The 13,783-nt window shown below is 41.4% G+C and overlaps 1 protein-coding gene across 1 annotated transcript; it reads left to right on the top strand.

Annotated features, from left to right (window-relative positions):
- The first annotated feature begins 6,798 nt into the window (after positions 1-6,798).
- GARIN2 (golgi associated RAB2 interactor family member 2) lies at positions 6,799-11,823 on the top strand. Its single transcript, XM_005230766.2, has 4 exons — positions 6,799-6,933; positions 8,497-8,699; positions 9,274-9,538; positions 11,581-11,823. Exons 1-4 carry the CDS (start codon positions 6,799-6,801, stop codon positions 11,821-11,823), a joined length of 846 nt encoding a protein of 281 aa, XP_005230823.2.
- The last annotated feature ends 1,960 nt before the right edge of the window (positions 11,824-13,783 follow it).

Here is a 13,783-nt window from a genome sequence, read left to right on the forward strand (position 1 = left end):
GGTGATGCACAGATGCTCAGTAGCTCTTTAGTTGTCAGACTGGTCTGGCTGGGATTACTTGCTCCACGCCAGCACTGTACAGCAGCATCCAGCTTGCTTTGTCCCTGTGCAAGGACTTCTGCATTTGCATGGACCCAATTTGGGTTTAAAAATACAGACAGCCAATTTAATTTGCAAAGTTAATTCACAAGCAAAGCTGAAACCTAATTGTACACCACTAACCCCTCAGATAATCTGAACATACCAGAGAAAGCAAATGCGCTGGCATGATCTTGATAACCAGGGATTCAAAATTGGAAGTAAAATGATTTCAGGAAAAGTCTAAGAGAAGATGAAAGGTAAGTATATAGTGCAAAATATATATTAAGTGCAAAAACTACCTTAGATAAAACAGCAGGGTAAAATCGCAAGACACTGATTTACTCCTTTTGTAGGTACAGAACACTGCCAGATTGAGTGCCATATCCAGATGCATTTGCTTTCATTAAGAAAAAAAAAAAAAAGAAGTAATTTGCAATATTGACATGTTACCAGCCACTGGCTCACAAAAAACTGTCCCACTGGACTGACAAGAAAGTATGCAAAGCAGCTTTTGTCAGTACATGACATTTTCTTTATGCAGATTTTACTGTGCCCCAAGATGGTCTGAAAGGATGCCATTACCAAACAGAAATCAGAAGGATCAGCAGGACAAATGAGCATTAGCCCATCAAGGATGTAAAGCTTTCCAAAAACAACATATCACAGTACTACCTGTCTGACAAGAGCATTTCCTAACTGGGTTATTTGTCTGTTGTGGCAAAGTAACCAGCGACTTCATCATTTTGTAACATTTTGCTGGTTGGACCACTAGTAGGGACCCAATTCTGTGATGATGTGCAGACCAGACACTAGGCCGGGAGAAGTCAGCCCAGGATGTTTGCAGACACAGCTTCCTGCAATGGCTGGTACCAGCAGGAGAAGGCATCTTCTGTGGGACCACTCAAGAAACTGCTGAGAAGGAGACAACATAATGCCAGAGACTTCCCTGAGCTGTGTAGCCTGTGCACTTTTAGATTTATTTTTTTTAAAAAAATCTCCCCCTGATAAAAAAGTGGCCAATAGTTCATATCTCAGGAGTATAAATCCATGGCAAGTAGAAAATGATCCATCTTCCAAATAGCCCCCCAGCAGCCATGGTGTTTTTGGCAAGAAGTCCCACATTTTCACAGTGTGACGCAACATCTCCTCTGTTTTGTTCTGAATCTGCCACTTCCTGGTTCTTTTAGATGCATCTTTTGCATTGGAGCAGACAAAAAGAAGTCCTCCTCACTTTGCCACCCGTAGTTTTAAAGATGGCTATCATCTGGGTTAAGAGTCCTAATCTATGTAGTCTGCCCTTTGTGGTCATGTTCCATCTCCAAGGGTCTGTAAATTGGATGATCCCTGTTGCTCCTCTTTGCAACCTCTTCAGTTTTACTATATTCTCTCTTGAGCCAAGGAGACCAGAATTGCATACATATTAAAAGGCATTACTATCTCATGTAACAACATAATGATGACTTCCGTTTGTTCTCTACTTCCTAATAGTTAATTTTTGTTCTTCAGTGCTTCTGACCAATGTGTTTTTATGGCTCTTAAAATACAATTAGTCTTAAAGTCTCATTCTTAATTGGTAGTACTCAACCTAGGAACAGTAATTATAACAACATTTTAGGAAAATGTTGTCCTTATACACCGCATTTTACGTTTATCTGTGTTGAATTTCCTCAGCTGTTTTAACTCCCTTCCATTCAATTTTGAGCAATCCATCTGCACTTCTTTGTCCTGGTAAATTAGTATCTATCTTCTTTTACTTTATTTCCCTTTTAAGATAATGGAGATTGCACTAATTACTTTAGCTGAGGATCTGTTTAATACTTTGTGAAAAAGGCCTGGTTTGGTGACTTGATAGCTATGCTATAATATTGATACTTTACCTTTTTATGCCTGATCCTTTACTTGTGGTTTATTGCCAGCTGGATTGCCCACTGGTGCTGACACCTCTTCAGCTATACTCTTGTTTTAGGATGCTGTTGCATTACTTTGAAAACTGCCAGCTGACCTAATAAATACCACCTGAGGCAAGACCAACCTCATGCATACATGGAGAAGCTGCAGTGAAAAACACTGGGCTTAGTAGTTTCCTATAGATTTCTTGTGTTTGGATGATGTTGCTGGAACAGGCATGTTCATGGTGAAGACTGCTGGTCAACCTCTTGGGATGTGGCTGTGCAGAGCACCGTGCTAGGAGCATGTGTTGTACTCAAGGGAATTAGCTCACAGGAGCATGGAGGTGAGTGAACTGGAGCCAATGCTGATTACAGCCGGTTGTTTGTGGCGTGCTATGCCTTTCTGGAAGAACAGCCTGTGGGGCTTTTGTGTCAGCACTAGGTAGCTATTCATCACTAAAGGTATTGAATAATGAAATGCCCTGAGAGCCAGTCTTTCAGGAGAGGAGAGGTAGACATGCAGATGCAATGGTACTTGGACCCATCCAAATATAGACAGTTAGTTGGCACTGTACATCTGTGACTGACTTTCTGTAATTTACTCCCTACTGTCCAAATCCAATCGATTTGCCCAACATGCTGTGAAAAGCCAGAGAACAGAGCAGAAGACAGGATTTAATATGCTTATGGCAGCCTGCGTTGCTAAGGAGTCATGCTGCTGCCTTCTCCATTAACTGGAGTTTTTCTAAGAGGTGGTGGCTAATGTTAGATTAAAACAGAACAAAACAAAATAACCCAAAAAAGCAGTCCTTTGTTAAGGGGTGGGATAAAGAGCACACACACACACAAAGGAGTACAGAGAGAACAGCAGGTGGGCGAATCCGAGTAAGACCCTGCCCCAGCTACACCCAGGCCAGGGCAGGAGCTATCAGCCCATCAAAGGCCCATCACCACAGACCCAGAGGAGCACAGGGGCACAATGGCAGGTGGGAACCCAAGTTAAGGACTTGTAGGGACACTGGGGCTGGGCCCCTTCTAGGGCTGTTGCAGGAGTGCCTCAGCCCCTGCCCAGGTGTGAAACCCATCAACGGGAGGGCTCTCACAGCCACCTTTCAGACTATGGGAAGTTACTGCCTGGAAGTGTGGCACACATTATGGGATGCAGGGAAAAAGCATTTTAGAATTGCACAAGATGTATGGGATGTTTAGGAGAGGAACCAAAAGCGATGAAAGGAATGGTGTAGGGGATTTGGGGAGGAACAGATGCAGGAAAATAGAGGGATAAAGAATAAAAAGGGCTCGTCAAGTGTAAACGGGTACACTTGCCTGGCCATGTCCTGCACCCTGCCCAATCAGCACAGTCTGTCCTATTAAATGTATTTTCTAGCTTTTCCTGGGTGAGGAAGAGGTAAGACTGTGGGAGGGGGGTAGCTACTGGGGGTGGGGGGGTGGGCAGTGGGGGAGGCCAGGGCTGTCCCAGACGGCTGCTGGAGACACTGTGAGATCTGCAGGTCACAGGAGAACCATTTGTGCGTGTGCACATGTGTGTGTGCATAGGTGTCTCCAGGGATGAAGTACCAGGAAAAAACAAGGATCCAGGACCATTTGCTGGGTGGACTGCATGTCTAAAGCTAGCTACTGCAGAAACTGCAGAGTGAGTGAGTGTGTGTGTGTCTATCTGAGTGAGGGGTCTGTATCAACAACAGGAGTGGGGTTGCAGCCTCATGGGCTCCTACATCCTGGTGCCAGCAGCTGGGGAGACTGGGATCCAGGGACCAGATACTGGACAGACTGAGTGTCTGAACCCAATTGCTGAAGGGATGCACATTGTATACCTGTCTGTATTTCCTACTCATGGACCTTCATCCTGATTAGCCAGAAAGGGGAACAGGATGAGGCCATTGGTTCTGTCTTGTGTGAGTGTGTGTTACACCTACTGGGAATACATGTTCAGCCTTACTGTTGGTTGGACCTGGGGGCATGGAGCTGCAGAAGCCTCACTTCTGTCAAACTACCGGATGCACCCCCACCCCCTTCAAAAGCCACACAAAAGGTGTCTCAAAAAACTAATAGCAACATGTCTTACAACAGCTGTTGCTACCTACTGGGAGATTAAACTGTCAGCACATTAGAGCACGGAGCGTTGCAGAGGTGCCTGAGCTAGCTAGCACTGTCCTTGCCAGAACATGCACATGACACAACAGAGCATCATCTAGTAATGCTGTCTTAGGTGTGAAAATGTTATTATCCTGCACTCCAAGAGTCCTTGTGGCTCTATCTACTGCTTCCTAAGACTGTCTTCATTCAGATTCTCCTTCCTCTGGTATCCACATACTACACTTACTGCACAGTCCAAACAAGGGCTGAGTGTATCCATGTATTTGGGGTACGTAGGCAGGACTTATTGAATCACAGAATCATTTAGGTTGGAAAAGACCTTTAAGATCATCAAGTCCAACTGTTAACCCAGGACTGATGAGTCCACCACTAAACCATGTTCCTAAGCACCACACCTACATGGTTTTTTAAACGCTTCCAGGGATGGTGATTCCACCACCTTCCTGGGCAACCTGTTCCAATGCTTCACAACCCTTTCGGTGAAGAAATATTTCCTAATACCCAACCTAAACCTCCCCTGATACAACTTGAGGCCATTTCCTCTTGTCCTATTAACTTGCGCTTTCAATGGTTCAGGCAAAAGCTGTGGTCGCTTGACTATGGAGTCAGTCTCCTCCAGCTCAGTCACTCATGGTGGTTTTTGCAATTACATTTCCATTGGCTAGAGAGGGAAAGGCAATTCAGTGTTGAAAAAGGGCTTCTTGTTGTTGGTTTTGCTAGAGCAATGCTATTTATCCTTCTCTGGTCCTGTATATTACACAGCTGAAATCCAGCTGAGAAAGAAAATCACCATTGTTTTCCACATAGTTTAGTATAGTGGAGAAAGCAGAAAGCATTTCTGCTGGACATCGCTGTGTCAGTGCAGGGTATTATCAGACAGTGCAGAAGGTGTCCTATGGTGGGCCCTACCTAAGCAAGAGAGGCTGTACAAAGAAGATTGCACAATAGTCTTTCAAACTGTCAATGTAATTCTCATTTTGCAGTATTGATTCTGCTTCAACCAACCTGGTGCTCAGTCATGGCCTGAACCCTGTCCAAGCACCAGGCTCAGTTGGAAGCAGCAGTGTTATTACGTAAGGCGAAAAAAAGGAGTTAATATAGTTGGTCGATTATGACATCACCTGGGTGAGCTACAGGGTTGCTATGGCAAAAGAATGTCTCCAGTCCTACCTTCTGCTACTCCTGACTGAACTCCTGGAACAGAGTCTCAGGATGGACTCCATATCTGGGTCGCATCTTGTCTTGTCTGTGTCTGTGAGCAAACGCTGTTATCACCATCCTGCTCAGCCCATTCACTTTGAATTCTGCAGGACTGGAGGACTATGCCTTGACTGTTCAGGGCAATGCCTCTGCTGAGGTCATCCTTGGCAACCAGCTCATCATCCCTGATGAAGCAGATCAGCAGAACCTTGCTGTTCCCTGGCAGCCTGCACTGCATGGGCAATACCTATGCAAAAATCTCTGATGTTATCATGCCCCTAATGTGTTTGTGTTACAGGTGAATCCATGGTACCTGTTACCCCCATGCCGTGATGCAACCAAGAAATTGAATTGCTGCCAGGACTGGTGAAAGCATTAACCAGGTGATGTATTGTGATGCCAGCACTGATGGGGCTGAGTTCTTCCAAACCACCTGCCTGTTATGACATGCACTCACGTACCGCTTCTTTTCATAACAACACTCCTTAAAGAAACTCAAGCAGGGAAACAATATCATCAAGACCACGCCTGATGCTGCTGCTAATCATGTGTTTCTAGTGCTAGGAAATTTCCAGCAGGCTTTACAGGATGGACTAGCACACTCATGTTCTCTCTTTTCTTAGATATACTTCTCTGTGTAAGAAATGGATCAATTGAGGTGAAACAAGGTATGAATGGGAAGTAGAAGTCGAGTACATCTTTTTTTTTTTTAAACCCAGTGGCAGGGTATTACTATTCTTCTTGGCATTCTGCCACATACTGAACAGTCATGAACAAATCATTTAACTTTTGAACCTACTTAGGTTAATAGAAATTATCTGTGTAGTAAAGGCTTATGAAATGTAATTAAGTAGCAGCTTGACATTATTTTTTTTCCCCTCAATGAGTCAGTATTATGTTACTGATTCTCCAGATTTTGTGTTAAAGTCAGCCTAGTCACATGCTGGAGAATTTCTGCTTCAGAGGACCTCCTAAGTCCTTCCTTCTTGACTCCTGACAAAAACATATTTGTGGCACCAAGAGGTGCCAAGATAGAAGTCACCATCTAGCACTGAGAACAGCCCAAGGGTTTCTACTGTTATTTGCAAAGTATGTTGCTATACTCATGTAAAAATACATCAATTAAAAAAATATTAACAGTAGCAAAAATATGCAATGTTACTTATAAAGAAGAACATACTTAGTATATAATATATATTATATAGTATGATATATAGCATGTGCGAACTAATGTTTATAGATTTGCAGGCCCTTTTTCCTTAAATAGTAAAAGAGGAGTTAAGAGCTGTGAGAAAGCCCTGCTAAGCTCCCCTTTGTACTTGAGATTGCATGTTTTTAAAAATACGTATTTTGGGGGGAGAGGTTCTGCTCTTTAGTAGTAAAATAAAGCCCATCAGGAAGGATTAAGTTTGTTTCTTTTCATAATCATCAGAGCTTTTTTAACATATAAGTCTTCTTATCTCTATTCTCTTCAACTTGTATATTTATTTTTGTTTTGTGGATAGGCAAAATGAATAGCAAGCTTGATTTTAAGAGCATCAGTTCAAGTCAGGCATCTGTTATGGGTGACCTTCAGAGACTTCTTAGACAAGGAGAATATGCTCCTTTTACCTCTGTTCCGATCTTCGAAAGCAAGTTTGTCCAGGTAAAAAGCCATTCAAATGAAAACATTTGGTATGCTCAAGATAAAATTGCTTGCAATTATCACCTTTTTTTTCCCCTCCCTCAGCTCAACAGGTATTCCTCATTCATTTTTTCTTATTATTCTTATTCTCTGTTTACTACAACCGTATGGTTATGTTTCCCTTCTCCTATGGACTCATTCTCTCATTTAATGCTCATGCTCTAAAGGCAATAGCCCAAAAACCAAGCAACAGCAATGCTGCAAATTAGAGAAAGAGGACAGAGTGATTTCATCCTTCCTTGTCAGCCCTTACTCTGTCCTGTAGCAACAGCTAGGACTATTCTAGCAAATTTCTAGTCTGTGCTATCTCATTAAGATTTTTAGCCATCAATGTCAATTCAACCTAGTCTAAATGGCAGTCAGCCTTTCCAAGGCAATCTCCCACCATTTGCAACAGAAGTTGCAAGAAGTATCCTTGCAAGCAGTATCACTACCCTGCCTGCCATTTACCCTAAGCACTAGCCAAAGAACCCGCTCAACTCTGGCAACAGTCTACACTCCTACAATCCTGCATTCACAGTGTGTGTAAAATATCTGAATTCTATTTACATGATGTATCTCAACAGTGTTTTTCATAGGGTTTCATTACCTGACTTTGCGATAATTGCAACATCCTTTGGTCTTGCCTTGATTAATTCAGTCTTGCATTGTTGATACACACACAGAATGTTAATTAGCTTTGAGTCCCTGTTTTCAAGACACTTTATGATTTATTCCTGCTTTATTTATCAGACCTCATTTACTATCAAGGAGGCAGTTGCTTTAACCAATAAACCCAATAAAACAGCTCCATCACTGAATCATTTACATTAAAATTAAAAAAAAAACACAACCCTTTGATATTTTTTTCATACAGTCTCTCATACCTGGGAGGAGATTCTACTAGATATCCACAAATTTAATGCACTGTCCTCTCTCAAATTCCTTCTTAGGACACTTTTTCTCTCATGCCTATCAAAACCAAATCTTGACAATGGTACATAACATGTGATTCAATCATACTTATCAACTTATTATCTCCTTGTATTTTCTCATTTTGCTCTTTCCATATCATGTCTAATAAATTACCTGGGATCTTTTTCCATTCTGTGTTTGTACAGCATTTAGCGGGATCCTGATTCATAACCAGGTTTCATTAAAATCATAGTAATACTGACAAAGACAGTGAATCATCAGAACATAGTGCCCCTTCCACTATGCTTACACTAAGAGAAATTCAAGATAATGCTACTCGAGGTTTCTGATCACAGCAATCAGATACCCAGTGATCTGGGTTACACAAAAGCCAGTGATTTCTAGTCCTCCTTTATCCTTATTCAACTTTTCCTTTCTTTTCATCCATACACATTCCTGTTTCATTACATATTCCCCTCTCCCCTCACCAATCCAGTACATAAACTTTAGGGGCCCCCAAGCCAAAACACCATTTGGTAGCATATTCTGTGACATCATATAGCAAATGTTAGTTGTTGATTGGGTTTGAGGTTTTGGGGTTTTTGTTGTTTTTTTTTTTTTCTTGTTCAGATTAACCAAAGAGGGGAACCAATTTCTGTGCACAAGCGAGCCAGCTGTGTGACCATCGGCATCTGTGCTGCCAATCCCAGTTCACCAATGCCCAGTGCAATGCTAGTAGCATCCGAGGTGCCCATGTCCCCACAGGAAAGTATAGCAAGCTTCTGGAAACTCTCAGAGCAGCCATCCCACATGGAACAGCTCATACTTACCAGGTGAGTTAGCACCGAGAAGGGTTAAATATTTCTTTGAAGAGTAAATAAGAAATATGCATGTATTTCCCATTTCCATACAATGTTTTCTTTCTTTTAAGGGTCAGTTTATAAACAGACCGCATATTTGCACTCTTTGTCCCAGAGCAAACACTGTAAAGTTAGGAGAAACACTTAAGTTCAAGTACACACCTTTAGGTCCCAATCCAGTCATCATTTCAGGCCAATGCTACCCACACATAGATAGATGATGACTGTGAATACTTAATACACCTTTTTCTAAATAGATCAGATGCTGAAAACTGGTAGGAAGATAGGAGTACAGAATTGTCAGGGAATAAGGCAGTGGAACAAAGGCATTGTACAGAAGTCTCCCTTCTGTGCACTGCTGCCCAGCATTTCTTCCACAATCAGCTAGAGGCACTCAGAAGAAAAGTGTCCAAATCCACTTAGTAGCTTCTTCCTATTCTAGTTTCTCACTTCTAGTCTTATTCTATCTTTAGGTCTGACAAGCATAATATCTTCTTTGAGAGGTATCTCCACTTGCACTTAATGATGAGTTTCCCTTTTTTTATAGGCTCTTGCCCTTGAAGTTTGTGGAACTCTCTGTCCACAGCACAGATAAACACCACCTCATGTTAAAATTAGTAAATGGCCGTTCCTATTATTTAGAGCTCTGTGCCCCACCAGACCAGCAACGACACCTATTCCACCTGTGGCTGCAGCTCATCTCTCTCCTGAAATCCCCAGGAAACACCGGCAATACCAAAGTCAGTGTAAAATGCAAGGAAAGTTGCGTGTTTCACAAGAAAGCTCCCAACGCAAACAACCCATCAGAAAATGTGAGTCTTTAGAAAACAGGTATCAAAAGTTCAAGCTGACCAATCAGAAAGTATCACTTGTTTCAATATTCTTCACTGTCTCTGTAGTCAAAGTTTTTGCGTGCTTTGAGGGAGCTACAGTTCTGTTTATCAAAATGGCTGTCTTGTAAACTCCCTACAGAATTTCAGGGCAATGGGAATGAGGATGCTAGGTGCATCATAGCCCTGATAAATTTTTGTGAATCAGTAAATAGCATACTACTTACTGTTTGGTGTTTAGTTTTCCCTCACAGTTGGTAGTATGTTCTTCAATGGGTCTTTCTGATGGAATTCCACAACCCACTGAAAAAAAGCAGAGAGGGAAAAACATGGCACAGCTGACACCCAGGCAGGGACTGACAACTAACAAGCAAAGAGGGGAACATCATTTGACCCATTCAAAGGACAGAAAGTTCTTCAGGGAAATGCTACAGCAGGCAGCCAGACAGGCAGATGGCAGCTGCTCATGGTAGCTGAGAGAAACAAGGAGAACAGTGGGGCTCAGCGAAAATGCTTCAGGAGGTTCTAAAGAGAATATAACATACAGAAATTTCACTAAAGCACAGAAGAGGCTTGCTACCTTGGAGTAACACTTTGGAAGGAACTTGGATGGTTAATGATGCTGGTCAACATTATCTAAAGCTATTTCCCCTAAGTTCCAATTAAACAACATTTTGTCAGCCCAGGCATTGATGGATCTTTCATTCACATTCAAGCCAACTCAGCTCTCAGCCATGCAGAGGCACATCCACAGGGAGAAGAAGAAAACACAGTCACATGGCCAGTGCTCAGTGCTCCATGTACTTCTCTCTGCACTCAGGAGCTCCCATCTTCTACCTGGCCATGGGTAGCAGAGAGAAGGAACAACTCTGCGTACATATAACAGAAAAATTACAAGGAAGCTATAAAAATATAATCTTGGAGAGAGGAGAGAACTGTGAGAGATTATTCTTTCAAGAAAAGGCACTGATGAGGTAAAGGGATGACTGAAGAAAATATAGGGGGAAAACTAGCATATTCAGATTAGATTTGCAGAAAGCATTGGACTTGGATTTGGCTGAAAAATCTGCACAGCTACATTCCACAACCATATTGGTTAAGTCAAGAATGCATAGATTTTGAGAAAGTAAACATAGGATTTATAAAATTTCTTAATTGATATTTTTCTGTTCAACTATCCTTACATAGCCACCTTTCTTCTGGTTTTTTTGCTTTCTCTCTTATCTGGTATCAAAGACTTGATCCTTGTACCAACTTCTAGACATAAGCTGGCCTGACATGAATGTACATGCTGCACATACAGCAGATGTTACTAGTGATTCAGTATACTAAAATACTGATCCAGACCTAGACTCTCTATTTTTCTTTGCAGAATAGGCCTCTTAGTTTTCCAGTCACACGTTCATCCATGTTTCAATACCTTGAGATGTTGGCTGTAACTCACTATTGGCTTCTCTTTTCTATTGACAGTCTTAAAGTTTGAATTTTCCTTTGCATTATTACACCCTCCCTGTTCTCTTCCTGTTTAGATAGAAAGCTCTCTGCCCATGAAAGACTTATAGGTATTCCTCCTTCAGCTACTTAAAAGCAGGAGGCTTAGAAAGATTTTAGTCAGGATTAATCTCAAAACCTGGACAGAAGGAAGATCTTATCTCAACTTCCAAATATGAGCAAAAAGAGGAGAATAACCTGGAGATAAAGGAGTCCTGGACATGAATCAGAAGCAGAGAACCTGGAGGCAAAGCTACAAACAGCTCTCAGAGGTTAAGATTTGGGACCTGTTATCCCTTGATGGACTGCATAGTCACCTCTAGCCAAAGCTGTAGGACAATAATCACCAACAAACTGATAATGTAGTCTCTCTTCTAGATAATACATCACATTTCCTATCAATGGTCTGGCTTTATAGCAGAATATTCAGTATATAGGGGACTACTATATAGGAAATTATCACTAAATTCAAGCTGTGCAGAGCACTTTGTCAGTTGCTACTGTATCTGTTAATCTTCCCTTTTTTCTTCAAGAGGGATGACCCACAAGATGTGCCTAACCCCAAAACAGAGAAAGAAGTTGTTACTAAACAAGCCTCCACCAACCAAGTTCCCATCTCAGGTACAGTGGGTCCCACAGAAGAGAGTGGAAGGAAAGGAGGAGTCTTCCACAGCTCCCTGAAACCAACCAGGCAAGAAACCACCATGCAGTCAAAGAATATAGATCCTCTGGATACAAAGAAGAGCAAAAGCAAAGCAAAGAGGAAAACTAGGTAGGCATGTTTGGAAAACAAATTTAATATACTTAGTTTCTGCTGCTGTAAAATGTGTCATGGTTTTGTCCTCAGAAAATCTATTATTGCAACACCTTTTCAGGGTTACTGTGGTTTTCCTAATGCTTTAATGTATTAGGAAACTGAAGAATACAGGGTGGGATTTCCAAGTATCGACACTTTGGTTTCTCAGATGTTCAGGGGCTTTTGAAAGATCATTCCCCCTGCCCACCCTCCCATCTCCTAGGTTCACAAAGATGGGCAATCAAGCAAAAGTGCATGAATGTTCAGTGACTTAAATGCTAGTGGTCTCCATGAATGCTGAAGTATCTGCATACAGGCAGCTTTGATTTAGACAACCAGTGTATGAGAGAATCATATAGCATGGGGCAGATTCAGTGTTTCTTTTCTGCCCAAAATCAGCAACATGTCCTGGCACCAGAAATCTGTCTTTTCTGTATCTTCTTCACTGCCATATCCATCCTGGCTTGTGCAGAAAAGGAGCAGATTTTTTGTCAGTGGTGTTGCGCAAACCGTGCAAGCAAAAGTTAGATGGGCAAAGGAAATGAAAACTCTGTCACTTACATGAGCATCTGCATTACAACAGAGAACAAGACTTCAACACAATCATTTCTCAAGCTACATCTAGGCATTAAGTGATGTGTTCAGATGTGTCATGTATAAGCGCAGTTTGTAACATTCAAATCTCTGTGTGTTAGTGGGCCTGTGCTTCAAAACAAGGCTTACTACATCACTTAGCAATATATGTTTCTACTGCAGACAGAGATTAAAATAGCACCTATTTAATACTGAACCTGGTACATAATGATATTACTAGGGTAAGACTTCTTCCTGAGTTTTTTGGAAATAACATAATGTTTTCTTACTGAACTACTTTTTTCCTTAGGACAAATACAACAAAGCAAAAGAGTGGACAAAAATTAGAGTCTTCAGGTATGACAGTTTTTTTAATATTTACTCACTTCCACATTGCTATTAGTGCATATAGTGCCAAACTTCTAAATTACATTTCACTGGGGCTTAGTCCTACAATATTGTATTTCTTGTGATTTTATTGTGAAAACTGTAATAATAGAGAAGTAGTGAAGCAATCATAAATGTTTCATATATTTTCCTATTACACATACAACCATAATATCATTCAGAAAGAAAAGACTGCCTTGACAAAACCATTTCAACTTGTTGCATTGAGGGAAGGGGACCTGCTTATTTATTTCAGTCACTTCCCCTCTAGAGTTTTGTCCTTGTTTTCTATTCTATATAAACAATTACTTTTAGATATTAATTTTGTAGTAATATATTTGCAGCATATTTTCCCTAGGGAACTAAAATTAGCTGGTTGTATTGCCCATTGTTTTCTTTCTGTTACTTTCTTAGTCCCTCTCTCTGTGTCTGTTTCTTTTTCCCAGTCACTCACAGCTTTTCAGCTTTCCCTCTGATCAGCTTTCCTGGTCATTTTCTCTAGCTCTAGTTTGTTCTTTCCCTCTCTTTCCATGTTCTTTCAACTCTGCTCTGTGTGTCTTCCTATTTTTAAATAATACCTTCCTCCAAAGACGCATTCTTCCTCCTGTGCAGTTGTGTCTTCTCTCTTTTCCTTCATTTTCTGTCACACTTCTCCCAGTTTGCATTCTACCATCAATTCCCAAATTTGCCATATTGAGGCAAAGGCAGCATGTGTTCTTCCTGGGTTTACTTAGACCTTCAGACTCTGTTGTATTCTCAGCTTGCTGATCAGCTTTCAGTAGAGAATAGAAATGATCTTCACGTATCCCCAGGCAGCTAGGAAGCATAACAATATCATGTGAACTGATACTAGCTATGCACAGGCTTTTCACACCTCTCACATGTTCTGTAAGGACTAAAGATTATTTCTGCTGTGAGATGAGTAGGTAAGACAGCTTGCAGGATTGACTGAAGGAGAACAGGACAGGAGAGACTGGGAA

This window comes from Falco peregrinus, chromosome 1 (assembly GCF_023634155.1).
Source record: "Falco peregrinus isolate bFalPer1 chromosome 1, bFalPer1.pri, whole genome shotgun sequence".
NCBI classification, from domain to species: Eukaryota; Metazoa; Chordata; class Aves; order Falconiformes; family Falconidae; genus Falco; species Falco peregrinus.

Bases quoted from the DNA above. Each gene is read 5' to 3' on its own strand.
- GARIN2 (XM_005230766.2), top strand. From the start codon at position 6,799: ATGAATAGCAAGCTTGATTTTAAGAGCATCAGTTCAAGTCAGGCATCT. The intron at 6,934-8,496 runs GTAAAAAGCCAT...TTTCTTGTTCAG, and splicing joins TCGAAAGCAAGTTTGTCCAG to ATTAACCAAAGAGGGGAACC. The intron at 8,700-9,273 runs GTGAGTTAGCAC...CTTTTTTTATAG, and splicing joins GAACAGCTCATACTTACCAG to GCTCTTGCCCTTGAAGTTTG.